At 47.1% G+C, this 16,105-nt stretch overlaps 1 protein-coding gene across 5 annotated transcripts in view; it reads left to right on the top strand.

Annotated features, from left to right (window-relative positions):
- CSMD2 (CUB and Sushi multiple domains 2) overlaps window positions 1-16,105 on the top strand; it is a 595,308-nt gene that overhangs the window by 450,065 nt on the left and 129,138 nt on the right. For all 5 annotated transcript variants that reach the window (XR_008293800.1, XR_008293801.1, XR_008293802.1 and 2 more), the window contains exons 28-29: window positions 2,571-2,709; window positions 6,663-6,850. Coding sequence is in view for 2 of the 5 variants with exons in the window: in XM_027059738.2 (XP_026915539.2) it covers window positions 2,571-2,709; window positions 6,663-6,850 (327 nt within the window). In the remaining 3 variants the exon portion in view is untranslated. The remainder of the gene's footprint in view (window positions 1-2,570; window positions 2,710-6,662; window positions 6,851-16,105) is intronic.

The raw sequence follows: 16,105 nt of genomic DNA, 5'->3' as shown, positions 1-16,105 counted from the left end.
TGAAGCCCACATCGGGGTCCTGAGTGGGAAGCAGGTGCCTGATCATCCGATGCCAGGGAACCATCTGGAGGGCGACTGTGCCATAGCAGAGGCCTAGAACCCAGACAAATTGTGAGCACTTTGGGGTTGGCAGAAGAACAATACGGGAAGGTTCAGAAACACCCAGACTCACCCCAACCTGTGGCTAACTTAAGGGGGAAACCCCTGTGCCACAAAAGAGTCTCATGCCTGGTGGCCCTTGCTCTAATGGAGGCATCACTGTGCCCCCTTAAAAGGTCCCCTGGGAGTTCAGACTGCCCACATGACCTGCATCAGTCTCTAGGCCATGGGTAGGGCCACTCTCAGGACCAGGCAGTGGGTCCTGCTGTGTTAAGTGCAAGATTTTATCCTGATCACACAGGCCTCCAGTGCATCTCATTCATGTAACCCTCTTCTCTAAGAGAGTGCAGGGGAGGAGTGAATGAGACACAAAGCAGACCTGATGAGAGGAACCATCCTTGTTCATAGGCGCTCCTGCAGCTGGGGCTGCTCCCCTGCCAGCCTATAGGGAGGAGCACTCCTCTGCTCCTGGCCTGCAAGGGGGAACACTCCTCTGCTCCCCTGCCAGCGTATAGAGAGGAGCATTCCTCTGCTCCCTGGCCAGCCTGTAGGGAGGAGCACTCCCCTGCTCCCCGGCCAGCAATTCCCAGCAGAATAAAATGGGAAAGGGGCATCCTTTGGAGCCAGACAGATGAAGGTCGAGTCTCAGAGTGACTCTGGGCAAGGTCCTTAACCCCCCTGAGTCCCAGCCTCCTCATTTCTAAACGAGGAAGAACAATCCATAGCTCATGGAGCTGTTACGAGACGTAAGTGAGATGATGTATCTAATATGCTATAGTCATGTCTGACATATAACAGGTGCCCACTTGAGTGTTCTTGGTATTCAAGTTGATACTTGGGATGTACTTTCCATGGGAGGGAAAAAAAACCCACTACTCTTGACCACTCAGGTTTTATGTTCAGCCGTGTTAGGGCTTTTATGGCCCTGAAGACTACTGTTGTTGTTGTTGTTGTTGTTGTTGTTGTTGTTGTTTTGAAAGACCCTGTGGGCATTGATCTAGTGCTTTAAGCCTTACCCTGAGTGAAAGGTACAGCATGAGGCAATAAAACTCAGCTCTGTGACAAGCAATTGGCTGCTCTTAAGTTCAGTCTTAGATACACCCTTGGCTCCTGCCTGTCTGTCACATCTTGGATTTTCTGGCCTCTCCTTGAATGGCTTTCCAGGCTCCAGTGGGCTCACTACTGGCCTGCTGTACTTCAACCTCCAGTTGTGCCCTGTGGTTTTTTTCTCAGACCAGGCCATATTTACAGTCTCGGCCATGTTTCCTGTTAGTGACCCCGTATACTTTCCAGCCTCCCCTTTCTCACACCCTACTGCTACAGCACAGTGACCCAGCCATTCAGGGAAGAACCTGATTCAGAATCTGGGAAATGCCCCCACAGGGCTCTGGGCAAGCAACTTCTTGTATCGCCAGCCAATTTCCTGCTGCCCGCCTGCTTGAAAGGCCTGTCATCTCAAGCCAGATGGGGTGGGGACCACCATGGCCTAATGGAGCTCCGTCATATCTCCATACAACTGAGGGGCACACATTCTCTCAGACAAGGTCTTCCGGAAAATTGGAAGGTGTCTGCATCCCCAAGCAGATGCCGAAAGCACTGGCAGCCAGGAGGCCAGCCACACTTGGCGGGTGAACGTGATTGTGTTTTTCGCTCCTCCTGGCAGCGAGTGACGTGGAACGTGGGATAAACACCCACAAAGCTCACCTGAAAACTGGATGTGAGGCGGTGGAAGGAGACCATGTGTTTCAAATGTCTCAGAGATGAATAAGGGCTCCAAATACTGACTGCTTACTGTATGCCAAATGCTTTAACCACCTCTCCAAAATTTTTACTACCATCCCCAAGGGAAATATAATGTCTTCCTGCAATAGAGAAAGGATGCTGAGGTCCAGAGAGGTTAGGTAAATTCCCTAAGGTCACATAGCCAGGAAGTGGCAGAGCCAGATATTTTGTCTTTGTTTTTAATAATTTCCTGAGGTGAGGGGCACCTGGGTGGCTCAGTCGATTAAGCATCCGATTTCGGCTCAGGTCATGATCTCATAGTTCGTGAGTTCAAGCCCCACATCAGGCTCTGTGCTGACAGCTCAGAGCCTGGAGCCCGCTTCAGATTCTGTGTCTCCCTCTCTCTCTGCCCCTTCTCCACTCACTCTCTGTCTCTCTCTCTATCAAAAATAAACACTAAAAACTAAATAATAATTTCCTGAGGTGAAATTCATGTAACATAAAATTTGCTATGTTAAAATAAATGATTCAGTGCCATCTGGTGCATTCGCAATGTTGTGCAACCACCACCTCTGCTAGTTCCAAAACATTTCTGTCACTTCAGGGTACAACCTTGTACCCATTCCATCCCACCCTGCCCTTGGCCCCTCGAGCCAGGTTTTAACCCCCCTGCACTGTGCCTTACCAGTGCCCAAGAAAACGTGACCCGGTGAGGGGAAAGTCTGACCCTTGTCTTCCTCTCTCCCCAGCTCCCTGCGGGGGAGACCTGTCGGGTCCATCAGGAGTCATTCTGTCACCAAATTACCCAGAACCTTACCCGCCAGGCAAGGAGTGTGACTGGAAAGTGACTGTCTCTCCGGACTACGTCATCGCCCTGGTATTTAACATGTATGTACCTTTCCCCCGGGTGGGAGATGAGGGGTTCAGAGCAACTAGGGGTTTTAGACCCCGGTGTCCAGGTGAGTACACATAGGCGTGCCAGGGGCAGAGTTCTCCATTCCGTGGAAGGTGAAGGAGTCCAAAGGAAGGAAACTAGCATTTATTGGATGTCTCCCGTGTGCCCTGAGCTGTGCTCTGTGGTTTTACACATACTATCTTATTTAATCCTTATGATAATTGATGAAGTAGCTATTATTCTATCTTTTTTTTTTAACCTCCGAAGGTATTGAGATTCAGAAAGCAGGGCCTCGCTGGATCCTTTCTCCCCTGCTCTCCTGTGTTTTCCCCTTCTGTTGCCACCTGGCCCCTTCCATCACGCTCCCTAGAGGGGAACAGGCCAAGTTTTTCTCGGGTTTTCCCCCATCCAGCTCCTGCACGGTCTCCTTCATCCCTCTAGAGGCAAACTCTTCAAAAGAATCATCTCTGCTTGTGTCTCCGTCCTGACCTCCTGTTCACTCTCCAACCACTGAAATCTGGGTTCGGCCTCCACGGTCCCGCTAGCAACTCCACTGATAAAAGACACCAGCGAACTCCTGGTCACTGCACAAAATGGAACTTTCCATGTTTTAGCCCATGGCATTTCTCGCTCGCTCCCTCCATCCTTACCCTGCTTTTTCTCCTTGGTTTCTGTGAAGTTCCTCCCTTCTGGTTCTCCAGCTTTCTGTGACTTTGTGGCTTCCTTTTCGTGGCCCCCTTCCCTGGCCAGGCTCTATCTCCAGCCTCTCCCCTCCTCATCCATACTTCCTTCCTGGACCAGCCCATCTGCTCCGATGGCTTCACCCTCCTCTTGTAACCTGGAGACTCCATGCAACCACTGCCCAGACTGTCTTCTGAGCTGCAGCCTCCCATTTCCAACTGGTGGAGGTCTGGTACCCGCAGCAGCGCGTACAGAACTAAGCATATGACTTCTCCCCTCAGAAGAGCTCTCTTCTGACCCCTAGGGAGTGCACCTGCCCTGCTCCTTCCATTAGTGAGCAAGCCTTGGAGCCTGTGCGGCCTTAATTCTCCTCACATTTTCCCCTCTTCTCCGGCCTCCCAGCTACTGCCTTGCTTGAAACCCTTATTATTTCTCAACTAAATTACTACCGTAGTCTCTCCTGACTGGTTCCTCTGCCCCCATCTTCCTCCCATGCCAACCTCTTCTTGAGCCGGCTGTCAAAGTGACCTTGTCTGGCGAAAATGCTAAAATAGCCACCTCATTTTCCATTTGAACATATGATAATGTGCTACTCAGCAGTAAAAAGGAATGAACTACTGATACAGGCAACATGGCTGAATCTCAAAAATACCATGCTGAGCAAAAGAAAACAGATACAAAAAAAGACATAATGTATGATTCCACTTACATGAAATTTTAGGATCAGCAAAATAAGTCTATGGTGGTAAAATTCTGTTCGGTGGTGGCTTCTCAGGGTAGGGAGGGTTGACTGGGAAGGGGAACATTCCAGGATGCTGGAAACATGCTGGGTCTTGTCATGCATGTGTCAAAACCGATAGGGTGGTATACTTAATTGCTGATCATTTCATGGGGTGTGAGTTATACCTCGACTTGAAAACGAAGACACAAACAGATACGTCTTTTATTTTAAAATCCTGTAGTGGTTATACCTCCATCCTATAAAATCAGAATGTTGAGGGACACCTGGGTGGCTCAGTCTGTTAAGCGTCCAACTCTTGATTTCGGCTCAGGTCGTGATCTCATGGTTCATGAGTTTGAGCCCCACATGGGGCTCTGCGCTGATGGTGCGGAGCCTGCTTGAGATTCTCTCTGTCTCTGCCCCTCCTCAGGTCCCACTCTCTCTCTATCTCAAAATAAATCATTAAGCTGTAAAAAACAAACAAACAAACAAAAAAAAACTTTGGACTTTTCAGTCCCATCTATCTGGCCTCTGCCTACCTCTCCATTCAGTAACCCCCCCAACCCCAACCCCATTCTAACCCCTGAGCTCCAGCCAGACTGAACTACCCACAGCTTCAAGACTATTTCTTGCCCTTGTGACTTCACCCCTGCTTCTCCTTTCTTGGCGACTTCCTTTTCTCTCCTTGTCCAATTACTAAGGGTCTCTGCATCTCCCAAAACTTCCTCCAGCTTGGCCTCCACGAAAGCTTTCACTTCCTCCTCCCTGAGGAACTTTGTGTTGTGATCCCATGTGCCTGTACAGACCTCATGCTTTGCTTAGTTGTCTTCCCATCCATCGCTTCCTTTGGCCCTATCGCCATCTTGAAGGAGGGGTGTCATCTGATAGATCCCTGTGTCCCGAGCACCTTGCACAGTGCCCGGCACATTGAGAGTGCTCAGCTAAAATACAATGATGGAAGGAAGGCAGGGACAGACAGAAGGCAGTTAGGAAGTGGCAGAGAGATCATCTGTGACCAAGACTGTCTCTCTTCAAACCACTCCCCTGGTGACTTGGGAAGAAGCACATTGGCTGGAAGCTGAATTATGGGAGCAAGAAGACCATACCACCTAGAAGTGGTGGTGTGACCCTGCCGCTGACCCCAGTGCGAGGTGCCATGGAGGAAGGAGGCTGATACACATCTGGCTCCACCCCCCTGTAACTTTCGGATTCCCATCCCATCCCCCTGCCAGCCCAACCCACTTTGTCCTAGAGATGTCACGGTCCCCTCTCTCTGCCACATGTCTTAGCTAAAGAGTAGAACTGCTATTTCATTCTTAGCTGGGCCAAAAGGAATATCTGAGTATCGCAGCCCGTGGCTCAGCTCTAAACAAGTTTGTATCAGAAATCTGTTCCCAACTCACATTCTGTCATTTTCATCTTTGCACACCTGATTAGTGTCCATTGCTTTGTACCTAAGACTTACGTCTTGCATACGTACCTAAGACTGGACTGACTGCATCACAGGGCAGGCATATGTTCAGATCTAGTAGGTGTTGTGAAACAGTTTTCCCAAGCGGCTAAGCAAATTTACCTCCTGCCAGCAGGGCCCGAGAGCGCCAGTGGCTCCACGTTCTCTCCAGTCTTGGTATTTCCCATCATTTTCACTCTGGCCAATCCGGTGGGATCAATGACACTGAAGAACTCTAATATTCAATTTGCCAAACTAAGACAGTTTTTTCAAATGGATTTTTTCCCATGCGAGAGTCAAAATAGCCAAGAAAGAGGCATGCTTGTGGGTGCCAGAGTGGGATGGTTGCAAATCCCAAGGAGAGCTGAGAACTGGCTTGGGGATAATGGGATGAAGCCGAGCTCTTCATGAGAACGGACCCCTTCCTGCCTGGGAATGGCTCCCTGGGTGACTCTTTGCTCTTGGAAAAGGAGGTGCAGATAGCACATTACAGAGAACATCAGAGGCAAATAAGTGGACTGCTCTAGCTGACCACTCGGTATGTAGAATTGGTAACTCATTTTCCCTTGTGCGCACAGCATAGTGAATACAGACAACAATATTGTATTACAATCATCAAACTTGCTGAGAAACTAGATCTTAATTATTCCAGCCACTAGAAAGAAGTGATAACTATGTGACGTGATGAAGGGACTAATTGTCACTACTCTGGCAATCATATTACATCATATAAATGTAGCCAGTGGACATGTTACACTCCTTAAATTTACACAATATTGTATGTCAAGTGTATTCCAATTAAAAATATTTGTGCAGAAAGAGGCTGCTAGATTTTCAGCTCCAGGTTTCCAGACACCAGCTCTGGGACCTGTCTCCTCTGCCCCCACGCCTGACTTCTCCATCTCCTCGCCTGACTGGGAGGCCATCAGGGGCTTTACCATTTTCCCCCTAGCCAGGAAGTGTCAGGAGTTGGGTGCCAGTGGGGTGAAGGGCTCACTGTCTGGGAGGCCCCATCCTTTGGTTGAGAGCCTAAGGCACAGTATGAGCCTTTTTTGACCTTAGTGGGGTGGGGGTGGGATGTTTTTGTTCCCCAGCTTTAACTTGGAGCCAGGCTATGACTTCCTCCATATCTACGATGGACGGGACTCCCTCAGCCCTCTCATAGGAAGCTTCTATGGCTCCCAGCTTCCGGCCCGCATTGAGAGCAGCAGCAACAGCCTCTTCCTCGCCTTCCGCAGTGACGCGTCCGTGAGCAGTGCTGGCTTCGTCATCGACTACACAGGTAGGGCCCTGGTGGCAGAGAGTAGTGAGGGCAGGGCCAGTGAGACCTGGCAGAGGGGAGGGGTAGTGAGGAGGGCCCTGGGCTGGGTCACCAGCAGCCTCCGCCGGCCCTGGCGCCACTGAACCTGCACAGAGCCCCTGCCTTCCCTGCGGCCCTGAGGGTGGTTTAGCCTTTCCCACCTATGTGCCCCAGGCCTTGGAGAAAGTGGGGGGCTGGCATTCTTCTCACACTTCATTTCTATCTCCACATCTCTGCTCTTCTTCTGTCCTTTTTCTGTGAGGGTCATTCCTTGCTCTTCTTTTATAACCTCTGTCCAGACCTAACAGCTCACAGAGGCTCTGATGTGAAGCTCAGTCTTCCTCTCTTCCTCAAAGTCTCCCACCATCCCGGGAACTTCAGTGCCCACGTGGACGGCTCATCCAGCTTCTTGGCTATACTCTGGCACCCTGTCGTAGCCTGGACGCTTTCTGATACTTCCTGATTCCGACCCTCACCCCTCCAGCTGTCCCATTCTTTTGCTGCCATTGTATTTTGAATTAAGGCAAGCTGAACAGGATAGAGGTCAAAGCAGGGGTCAGCACATGTTTTCTTAAAGGACCAGATAGTCAATATTTTAGGCTTGTGAGGCATATGGTCTCTGTCACAATTACTCAGCGCTGCCTCTGGGGTAGCCTAAGACCAAACATAAAGGAACGGGCATGGCTGTGTTCCAAAAAGCATCTACTTAACAAAAAAGCAGGGGCGCCTGGATGGCTCATCGGTTGAGTGTCAGACTTCAGCTCAGGTCACGATCTCACAGTTCATGGGTTCGAACCCCTCATCGGGCTCTGTGCTGACAGCTCAGAGCCTGGAGCCTGCTTCAAATTCTGTGACTCCATCTCTCTCTGCCCCTCCCCCACTCGCACTCTGTCTCTCGCTCTCAAAAAATAAAACATTAAAAAAAATTAAAATTAAAAAAAAAAAAAAGCAGACCTCGCTCCCTACCTGGTCAAGAGCCTAGACTGTCAGATGAACTGGGTTCTGGGCTCATGTTTGCTAGTTAGCAGTTGTATGGCCTTGGGCGAGTTATGTAACCTCTTGAAAAACCTCCATTCCTTCATCATAAAACGAGGGTGGCCTAATCCCTGCCTCACAGAAATGCTGTGAAGATCAGTGATTCTGTGCAGCAAAGCCCCTGGCCCGGTGCCTGGCACGTCTCAGGCACCCTATAATGTCTAAGCAGCAGCCATAGTAAGAGTGGCTCCAGGCTCTGGGCCACTCCAAGTTCTTCTATCCTGTTATTGTCTTCATGACCTTTTCTTCCCTAATCGTCCCAGACACCTTTATCCAAATCCTAGATCCACTTCTTGCTTGATTGGTGAGCTTGGCAGGCTATTATCTCTTGGAAGCCATTCCTCCATCTATAAAGTGGTGGTAATAATAATTACATTGCAGAAGGTTAAAATTAAAAGATATTTTATACATCCATATTATATGCATGAGTACAATGCCCAGTAGGTACTGAACACTCTACAGATACTCTAGAGATGATGGATTTTGTTATTGTTGCTCTCAGCCAAGTTCACCCAGGCCTCATCAGCCTGTGTGGACAAATGGGGTCATAATACCAGTTAAAATTTAAAAAGTTTCTGGCTCATGTCCCCCACTTGCATAGTGTAGGACCTCAGCAACCTTTGAAAGTGTTCCTTAATTACATATTTCTGGCAATTGCTGGGAATAGCTCACATGCGCTCACAAATAACACCAATCATAACAATAGCTAACTTAGCAACTACCAACCGCCAGTGTGGTCCTAAGTACTTCAGATCCATCAACACATCAAAATCCCCAAAACTATCTCTTGTCTGCTATTTGTCAGGTACGGTTCTAGAAGATACTTCGTGCACAAAGTAGAGAATGTTTTGCTGTGGTCTTCCCTTCCCGTGGGGCTGGCCGAGATGATGGATATTTTGCTGACCTCTCTTCCTGCAGACGCCTGCCATTCAATAAACCTCCCATTCCCGAATCCTCCTACATCAGAACAAACACAGTCACATAGTGTGGAATTCTAACAGCAGCACAACTTAGACTCAGACTGGGACCTGTCACTCCGCCACCCCCGCTGCTGTATTGTCATCTTCGCTTTTCTTATTGTTCACCTCTTGCATCACACTTACAGAAAGAACAGAAGTACCCTCAAGTCCCCTGCCCCCCTGGCCCTTCTGTTGCAGCCTTGCAAAATGGCATCCTTCATCGCACCCACATGCAAGTGGCTGAGCATGACCAGAAAAAGTCACACAAATGTGGCACTTGGAGCCACCGCAAATGATGTCTTTTAACCCTAGACGAGCATTAGCAACCACCTGAGCCACCTCCAACCTGTCCTACCTGGTGTCTTCTCCCTGATGGAGATTCCAAAATGTCACCCCACATGTCACCCCATGATGAGATGATCATCATCTGTGGAAACAGTAAGCTACCAGGTAGAAATCACGGTCTCCTGGCTGCAGGCATCTCTCCCCCCATCCCCTCCACTGAAGCCACGGCCTAGAGCCACGCTTTCAGGGCCTCTTTCCCAATGAAGCCCCTTCCACTTTCAGCTGTTGGCCCAAGACCACATCTACAGGGGACCCCAGCTCTGAAACACAGCCCCAAGGAATAAGGCCTTCCAGGCTGCCATCTCAGCCAGCCAAGCAGCTAAGAGGCCAATCACTGGGACGAGGGGAGAGGTGATGCCCACCCATGAACCCTCCGCCGCCTTGTTAGCATCTGTGGTTCAAACACCAAGATAAATGCGCGTGTTTGGTGCAGGAGGTACCTGGTGAGGCCTGAGGCAGCTTTCCCTCCTTCTTGGGTGGCACACTCCCTAATATTAGTCCCTTCTCTCCTATGGCCTCAGCCGCTGGTCAGGCATCCCATTTCATGGGACCCTTGCCTTGCCGCCTGGTCTCCTCCACATCCCAAGATCTCTGGATTCCTGGAATGGATCTACTCTGCTACCAGATCCCATGGCCTCGATGATATCCCCCCATGTTCAATATCTTTATGGGGTGGCCTCCATCACTTACTAACAGTATGGCCTTAAGCAAGTTGCTTACCTTCCCTGAGCATCCCTCCCTCACCCATCAAGGAGGGAGAGCACATTACATGAGAGAGGTGGTGTGAGGGTAGTGGACAGGAACAGCACCTAGCACAGGGCCCAATGCCAGTAGGTAGTAGGCACATACTTTGATCCACCTTCTCTATCCGATTGCCTTCTTTCCTGTGTAATGGGTATTTCATTTGTTCTGCTCTTGTTTGGAAAAGAGAAGGGTTTGGAGCCTTCCTCATGGGGCTAGCCCAGTATGATGCAGTCAGTACATTTTCTTTCCTGTTTCATTTTCTTTTCAGTAGAATGCAGTCAGTACCTTTTCTGTTTACTGAAGCTATAAAGTGGGAGATGGTGTTCTGCATACATATACGTATGAGCGTGAAATATTTATAACATGAATATTGGTGACGTGTATGTATGTGTATCCTATATATGTCTCCTGTCCATGGCAAAGAATTTAGACGCTGTGTTCTGCAAGTCCATAGAACACCATAGACTGAGACGTAGCCCACGAAGGACTTGCACACTGAGGCAGGTCTGAATCCTTAGGAAGAGAAGAATTGGCCTCATCCATCTATATGCCATCTTGTTTCCAGAGGCAGAATGCTGTCTTCCAGAGAGTACCGCCTCCCCCCTCTCCCCAGCTGAAGTGGAAGGGGCTTCATTGGGAAACCAGACCTGGAAGTATGGCTCTAGCCTGTGGCTTCAGTGGAGCAGATGGGGGAAAGGTGACCACAGCCAGGATGCCATGAATATGGGGATTTCTACCCAGTACCACACTGTACCCAGGATGATGAGATGATTTAGGGCTCCTCTAATGCTGAGTATCTGGATCCTCCTGGGGGCTGTGGCTTCAGGGTCCTGGATTGGGAGGTGAGAGGAGCCACATAGAGAGATGTTGCTGGACTTAGCTGAGCTTAGCCCAGTGGCAACCACTCTTTGAGGTCAACCCCTCCTCTGACCAGAGGCACACAGACCAGGGGCCTTGCCCCACATCCTGCCAACTTCCCAAGTGGGAAGCAAAAATAGTGTGGTCGCATCTGAGTCCGGGATCCTTGAGTTTCAAATTGAGAAACCCACTCAGACCAAATTCAGCAAAAAAAGCGGGGGGGGGTGCAAAAAATGCAAAGACCTAAAGCTCATTCAAAACCAACTTGAGACAGAAAGGAAACTTTATTATAAGAAAAGTAGTGGCCAATATAATTTAAGCCAAAAAGTGTTCTGTATTTTAACAGTACACATCACAAAAACCCCCTCCAACATAACACAAAAAGGGAATATATTTTTCATAAACTTCCAAGGGGTTGAGATCAGGAAGCGAGAGTCGAAGGTTGAGATTGGCTCCTGTCTCCAGGACCACTTGGTCTCCTCCCTGCTTCATCCTCTTTTTGCAGATCAATGGTCATTGCCTCTGCTAGGGCAAGTATGTCCGCCTCAGTCTTGATTCTGAATTATTTCCCAGTTTGTGTCCCAGTTCCAAATCCCAAAGGACTTGAAGACTGACCAGGCTTAAGGCAAGCATCCATTGACCAATGTCATGGAATTAGGCTTCTTCATAAGGGGCAAAGGCAGATCATGCATTTTTACTCTTCTGTTCACACAATAGATATTTATTCATTACCTTCTATATGCCAGACCCTGTTATAGGGGCTGAGAACAAAACAAAGTTCCTGCCTCCATGGACTTCACGTGCCAGTGACAACCAGACAGGTAGACATTTATGCTACCAATGAGATCTTGGAGACTCACCTAATTATAAGGCAGTGATGGGAGAGTTTGTAGGTGTCTCTCTTCAGTTGCTGCTGGAAGGTGGTTGTGATGTCTGTGTCATTCTAGGCAGGTCTTCTAGATGATTCTGAATGCAATCATGTCATTTGTGGATTTTTATAAGACTGCTCTAAGGCGTTCTCATCTGAATTCAGCTACCTGGGTAGCTTTACCCTTTGCTAGAAGGAAACAGGGGAAAATAAGGAGGATCTTGTTTTTTTGATACAATTACTAAAAATGAGTCCCAGAGAGACTTACTGTCTTTCCCTAAGCCAAAAACATTGGAAAATGGTGGTGGTGGGTCAGGGGGAGGGGAGGCGGAGCTTTACTCTCATTTTCCAGCAGGTGTGGTAGCTCCCTTCTGGGCAGGGACAGGCTAGCATGTTCGTGCATGAGTGTGGAAGCCATTCACTCACTCAAAAAATGCTTACTGAGCTCTCACCTCATGCCGCACCTTGTGCTAAATATGGAGGCTATGACCAGTGGTCATGGTCCCTAAGATAACATAAAGGTGAGTGAGGGAAACAGACAACAAATACATAGATCAACGAGGAGTAAGAAGTGGAAGTTAGGAAAGAGCAAGCTGCTGAGAAAGAGAAATGGGGAGTCTGCCTCAGAATGGCAGTTGGTGAAGGTGAAGGCTTTGCCCAGCAGGCATCATTTAAACAGACCTCAAGGTTGAGAAGAAGCCCACTGTGCAAGAACAGGGTTGGGGGAGTGTTTCAGACAGAGGGAGTTTGAAGAAGTTCAGAAGAAGAGTTTGAAGCCTGTGTTGGAGAACCTGAAATAACTCAGGAAAGACCAAGGTCAGCTTCTACCAGAAGGTACTAAAAAGCACCTGTTTTCTCTTTTAAGCCCTTGGCTGGAACACTACGGGCCAAGGAGTTGCAACCAGGTTTCCACACTGCTCCCACTACCACCACTACCAGGAACCACCACTGCCATGGGTCTTTCTTTTTATTTATTTTATTTATTTTTTATTTAAACTCAAGTTAGTTAACATACAGTGTAGTCTTGGCTTCAGGAATAGAACTCAGTAATTCATCAGTTATACATGACACCCAGTGCTCATCCCAAAAAGTGGGTTGCCTTAATGCCCATCACCCATTTAACCCATCCCCTCACCCATCTCCCCTTTAGCAACCCTCCGTCAGTTCTCTGCATTTAAGAGTCTCTTAAGGTTTTCCTCCCTCTCTGTTTTTATCTTATTTTTCCTTCCCTTCCCCTATGTTCATCTGTTGTGTTGCTCAAATTCCACATATGAGTGAAATAATATGATATCTGTCTTTCTCTAACTGACTTATTTCGCTTAGCATAATACCCTCCTTGTTTCCATCCATGTTGTTGCAAATGGCAAAATTTCTTTCTTTTTCATTGCCGAGTAGTATTCCACTGTATAAATAAATAAGTAACTGTATACCCAAACCTTCTTTATCCACTCATCAAAGACATGAACAGACACTTTTCCAAAGAAGACATCCAGAGGCTAACAGACACATGAAAAGATGCTCAACATCACTTATCAGGGAAATACAAATCAAAGCTACAAGGATGACACCTGTCAGAATGGCTCTTTCTTTTTAAATTCAAAATGGAAATACCTTCATTTTTTGCCTATTTTAAAAGTAAAATATGTTTGCTGGAGAAATGCAGACAATACAGAAGCACGTAAGATGTACTCTAAACACTTAACACCTACCGTTACTACCATCCCCTGAAGCACCATTGTTAACAGTTTGTTATCTTATTCCAGATATTTTTTTATAAAAATAAAATAATGTGAATTCTATAACAAGGGTTAGAAAACTTTTTTTCTATAAAGGACCAGACACTAAGTAGTTAGGCTGAGCAAACCACATAGTTTCTGTTACATCGGCTCAACTCTGCTGTTGTAATGCCGAAAGAGCCATAGACAGTATTGAAACAAATAGGGGAGGTTGTGTCCCAGTAAAACTTTATTAAAAACTTTATACAAAAACAAGCAGTGAGACTGTGGGCTATAGTTTGCTGATCCCTGTTCTATATGAATAGAGATCACACCATATGTACTAATCTGTCATATGGGTTTGTTTTTACTTTGTTTTTGGTTTTTGTCCAATGATAGATCCTGATCATTTTTCCATATCAGTATTCAAAGACTTTTGCAATTCTTTTTAAAGCCTGCTTGTATTTCAGTGGATGGCCGTAATCCAGTCTTTTTAACCAGTTCCTTACTGGTTGCGTGTGCATATTGCTATTTTCAGTGTCTTGCTATTACAGTGTTTAGAAATGTTCCTTATCTATTAGGACAAAAAGAAGCTGGTTCTTTTGCTATTCCCATTTTGGTGTTTATTTATTATTATCGCAATGATATTTCAGTCATTACAGTTTTATCATTCACAGCCGAGCTCTGGTTTGGCTGACTAAAGACCTAATTTTGGTCTTAATTCCACTTCTTACCAGCTGAATGGCTTGGGAAACTCATTTAGCCTCTCTGATCACCACATTTCTCATCGGTAACCTGAACAGGAGCACACCTGGCCCTGCCTGCTGCAGAGGCTATTGTGAGGCACAAATGAGATAACAGATTGGAAAGTACGTTGGAAATTATAACGTGATATTCCTCTGTAAGGGGCTATCATCATTATCATTACCCTTGTCATTTTCATTAATGTGATAATGCTCAGAATGATGAGCTCTTCTTGCTCTGACATGTGAGTAACTATAAAATACAGTCTGTAGTTGCGATCATTGATGTGACTGTGGATTTTCCAAGCCCTGGGGTGTTCAGCCAGTCAATTCAGCATCCATTTATTAAGCGTCCATTGTGTGCCAAACAGAACCAGCTCCAATACCAAGTTCTGTGCTAATTGCCAGGGTTATGAAGAGAATAGGTAAAGGTTCCTGTCCTTTAGGAATTCAGAATCCACTGGAAGGAAATATACTTATCCAACCTACCAAGATAATGCCACACATGCTATCATTCAGGAAATAAAAACAGAATTCTGCCAGAGAGAAGGCAAAGTACAGGAAACTTGCTCAAGAGAAGGTGGCATTGAAAAGCGTAGGAGTTTGGGGTGCCTGGTGGCTCAGTCAGTTAAGCATCTGATCTTGATCTCACCATTTGTGAGTTTGAGCCCCACATCAGGCTCTATGCTGACAGCTCAGAGCCTGGAGCCTGCCGCAGATTCTGTGTCTCCCTGGCTCTCTGCCCCTCCCCCACTTACACTCTGTCTCTCCCTCTCTCAAAAATAAATAAACATTAAAAAAAAGAAAAAAGAAAAGTGTAGGAGTTTTTGCAATTATGGAGAAGAGAAGAAAGGACTCTCTGACAGTGTAAAGTTCTGGGACAGACATGCCCAGCTATTACCCAAAAGCACAGCTTCTTATGTGAGGTAGAAGTTTATTCTCCTTCCTGTAAAAGAAATCTAGAGATTGTCATCCAGGGATGATGAGGTGACCCCTTCCCCAACCCTGGCTCCTCTTGCCTTTCTGCTCTACCATGCTAGGACATGGTTCCCATCCTCATGGTTATCTCAGGATCCAAGATGGAGACTGGAATTCTAGTCATCATCTCTAAGTTCAGACTATGGGGAAGAGGAAAGAAGGAAAAAAAAGAAGGACTAATGAGCATTCTCTCAGCTGAGTCACTTGCTCTTAAGCAGGCTTTCTAGAAGTCCCACATTTATCCACTTGCCAGGCACTGGACTAGAGCAGTAAATAAAACTGGATAACTTCCTCATGAACCTGCACTCTAGTTGAGAGAGAGAGGAAAAAATGGATGAATATTTAGTGCATGAGATAGTATTGGTGCCAGTGCAGAGAAACAAAGCAGAGAAAGGTGACCAGGAGTGCTGGGGAGAAGAATATCAAAAATGTAAATAGCTAGTCAAGGAGGTGTCTCTAAGAAGGTGACACTGTTAAATCCTGAAGGAGCTGAGAGAGAGAGCCATGCAGTTGAAGAAACATTCCGTGAACAGCAGCCAATGTGGTTGGAACAAAGTTAGCAAAGGGATGATAGGAGTTGAGATCATAGAGCGGTGGGGATTGGGGACAGAAGACCCAGGACTTTTAGACCCATAAGGATTTGGGCTTTTACTCTGAGTGAGACAGGAGACTGTCTGACTTGACTGTGTTTACATCTCTTTGGCCAGATGTAGCTGCTTGGAAAGCTAGAAGATGTAGATTTTAGCTGGTGCCTTGGTAGTCTGGATAAAATCTGGTTTCTATTATTTAAGGATGAAGGGGAGAAGTGGATACTGGGGGGCCCCAGCTAGTTCTGCCCCTTATGAGCTTCTCTGAGCTTATGAATTTCTCTGAGCTTCAAATTAGGTTTGACCGACTTTAATTTGTAAAAAGGACAGATGAAATATAAGACATGGTGACAGTTCCCTATAACTCTGTGATTCTCAGATGGGTTACCTAATGGCCAGTTCTAT

The sequence above is a fragment of the Acinonyx jubatus genome, chromosome C1 (assembly GCF_027475565.1).
Source record: "Acinonyx jubatus isolate Ajub_Pintada_27869175 chromosome C1, VMU_Ajub_asm_v1.0, whole genome shotgun sequence".
Taxonomy (NCBI): Eukaryota; Metazoa; Chordata; class Mammalia; order Carnivora; family Felidae; genus Acinonyx; species Acinonyx jubatus.
The sequence above is the reverse complement of the archived record's forward strand: the minus strand, read 5'-3'. Positions and strand labels throughout refer to the sequence as shown.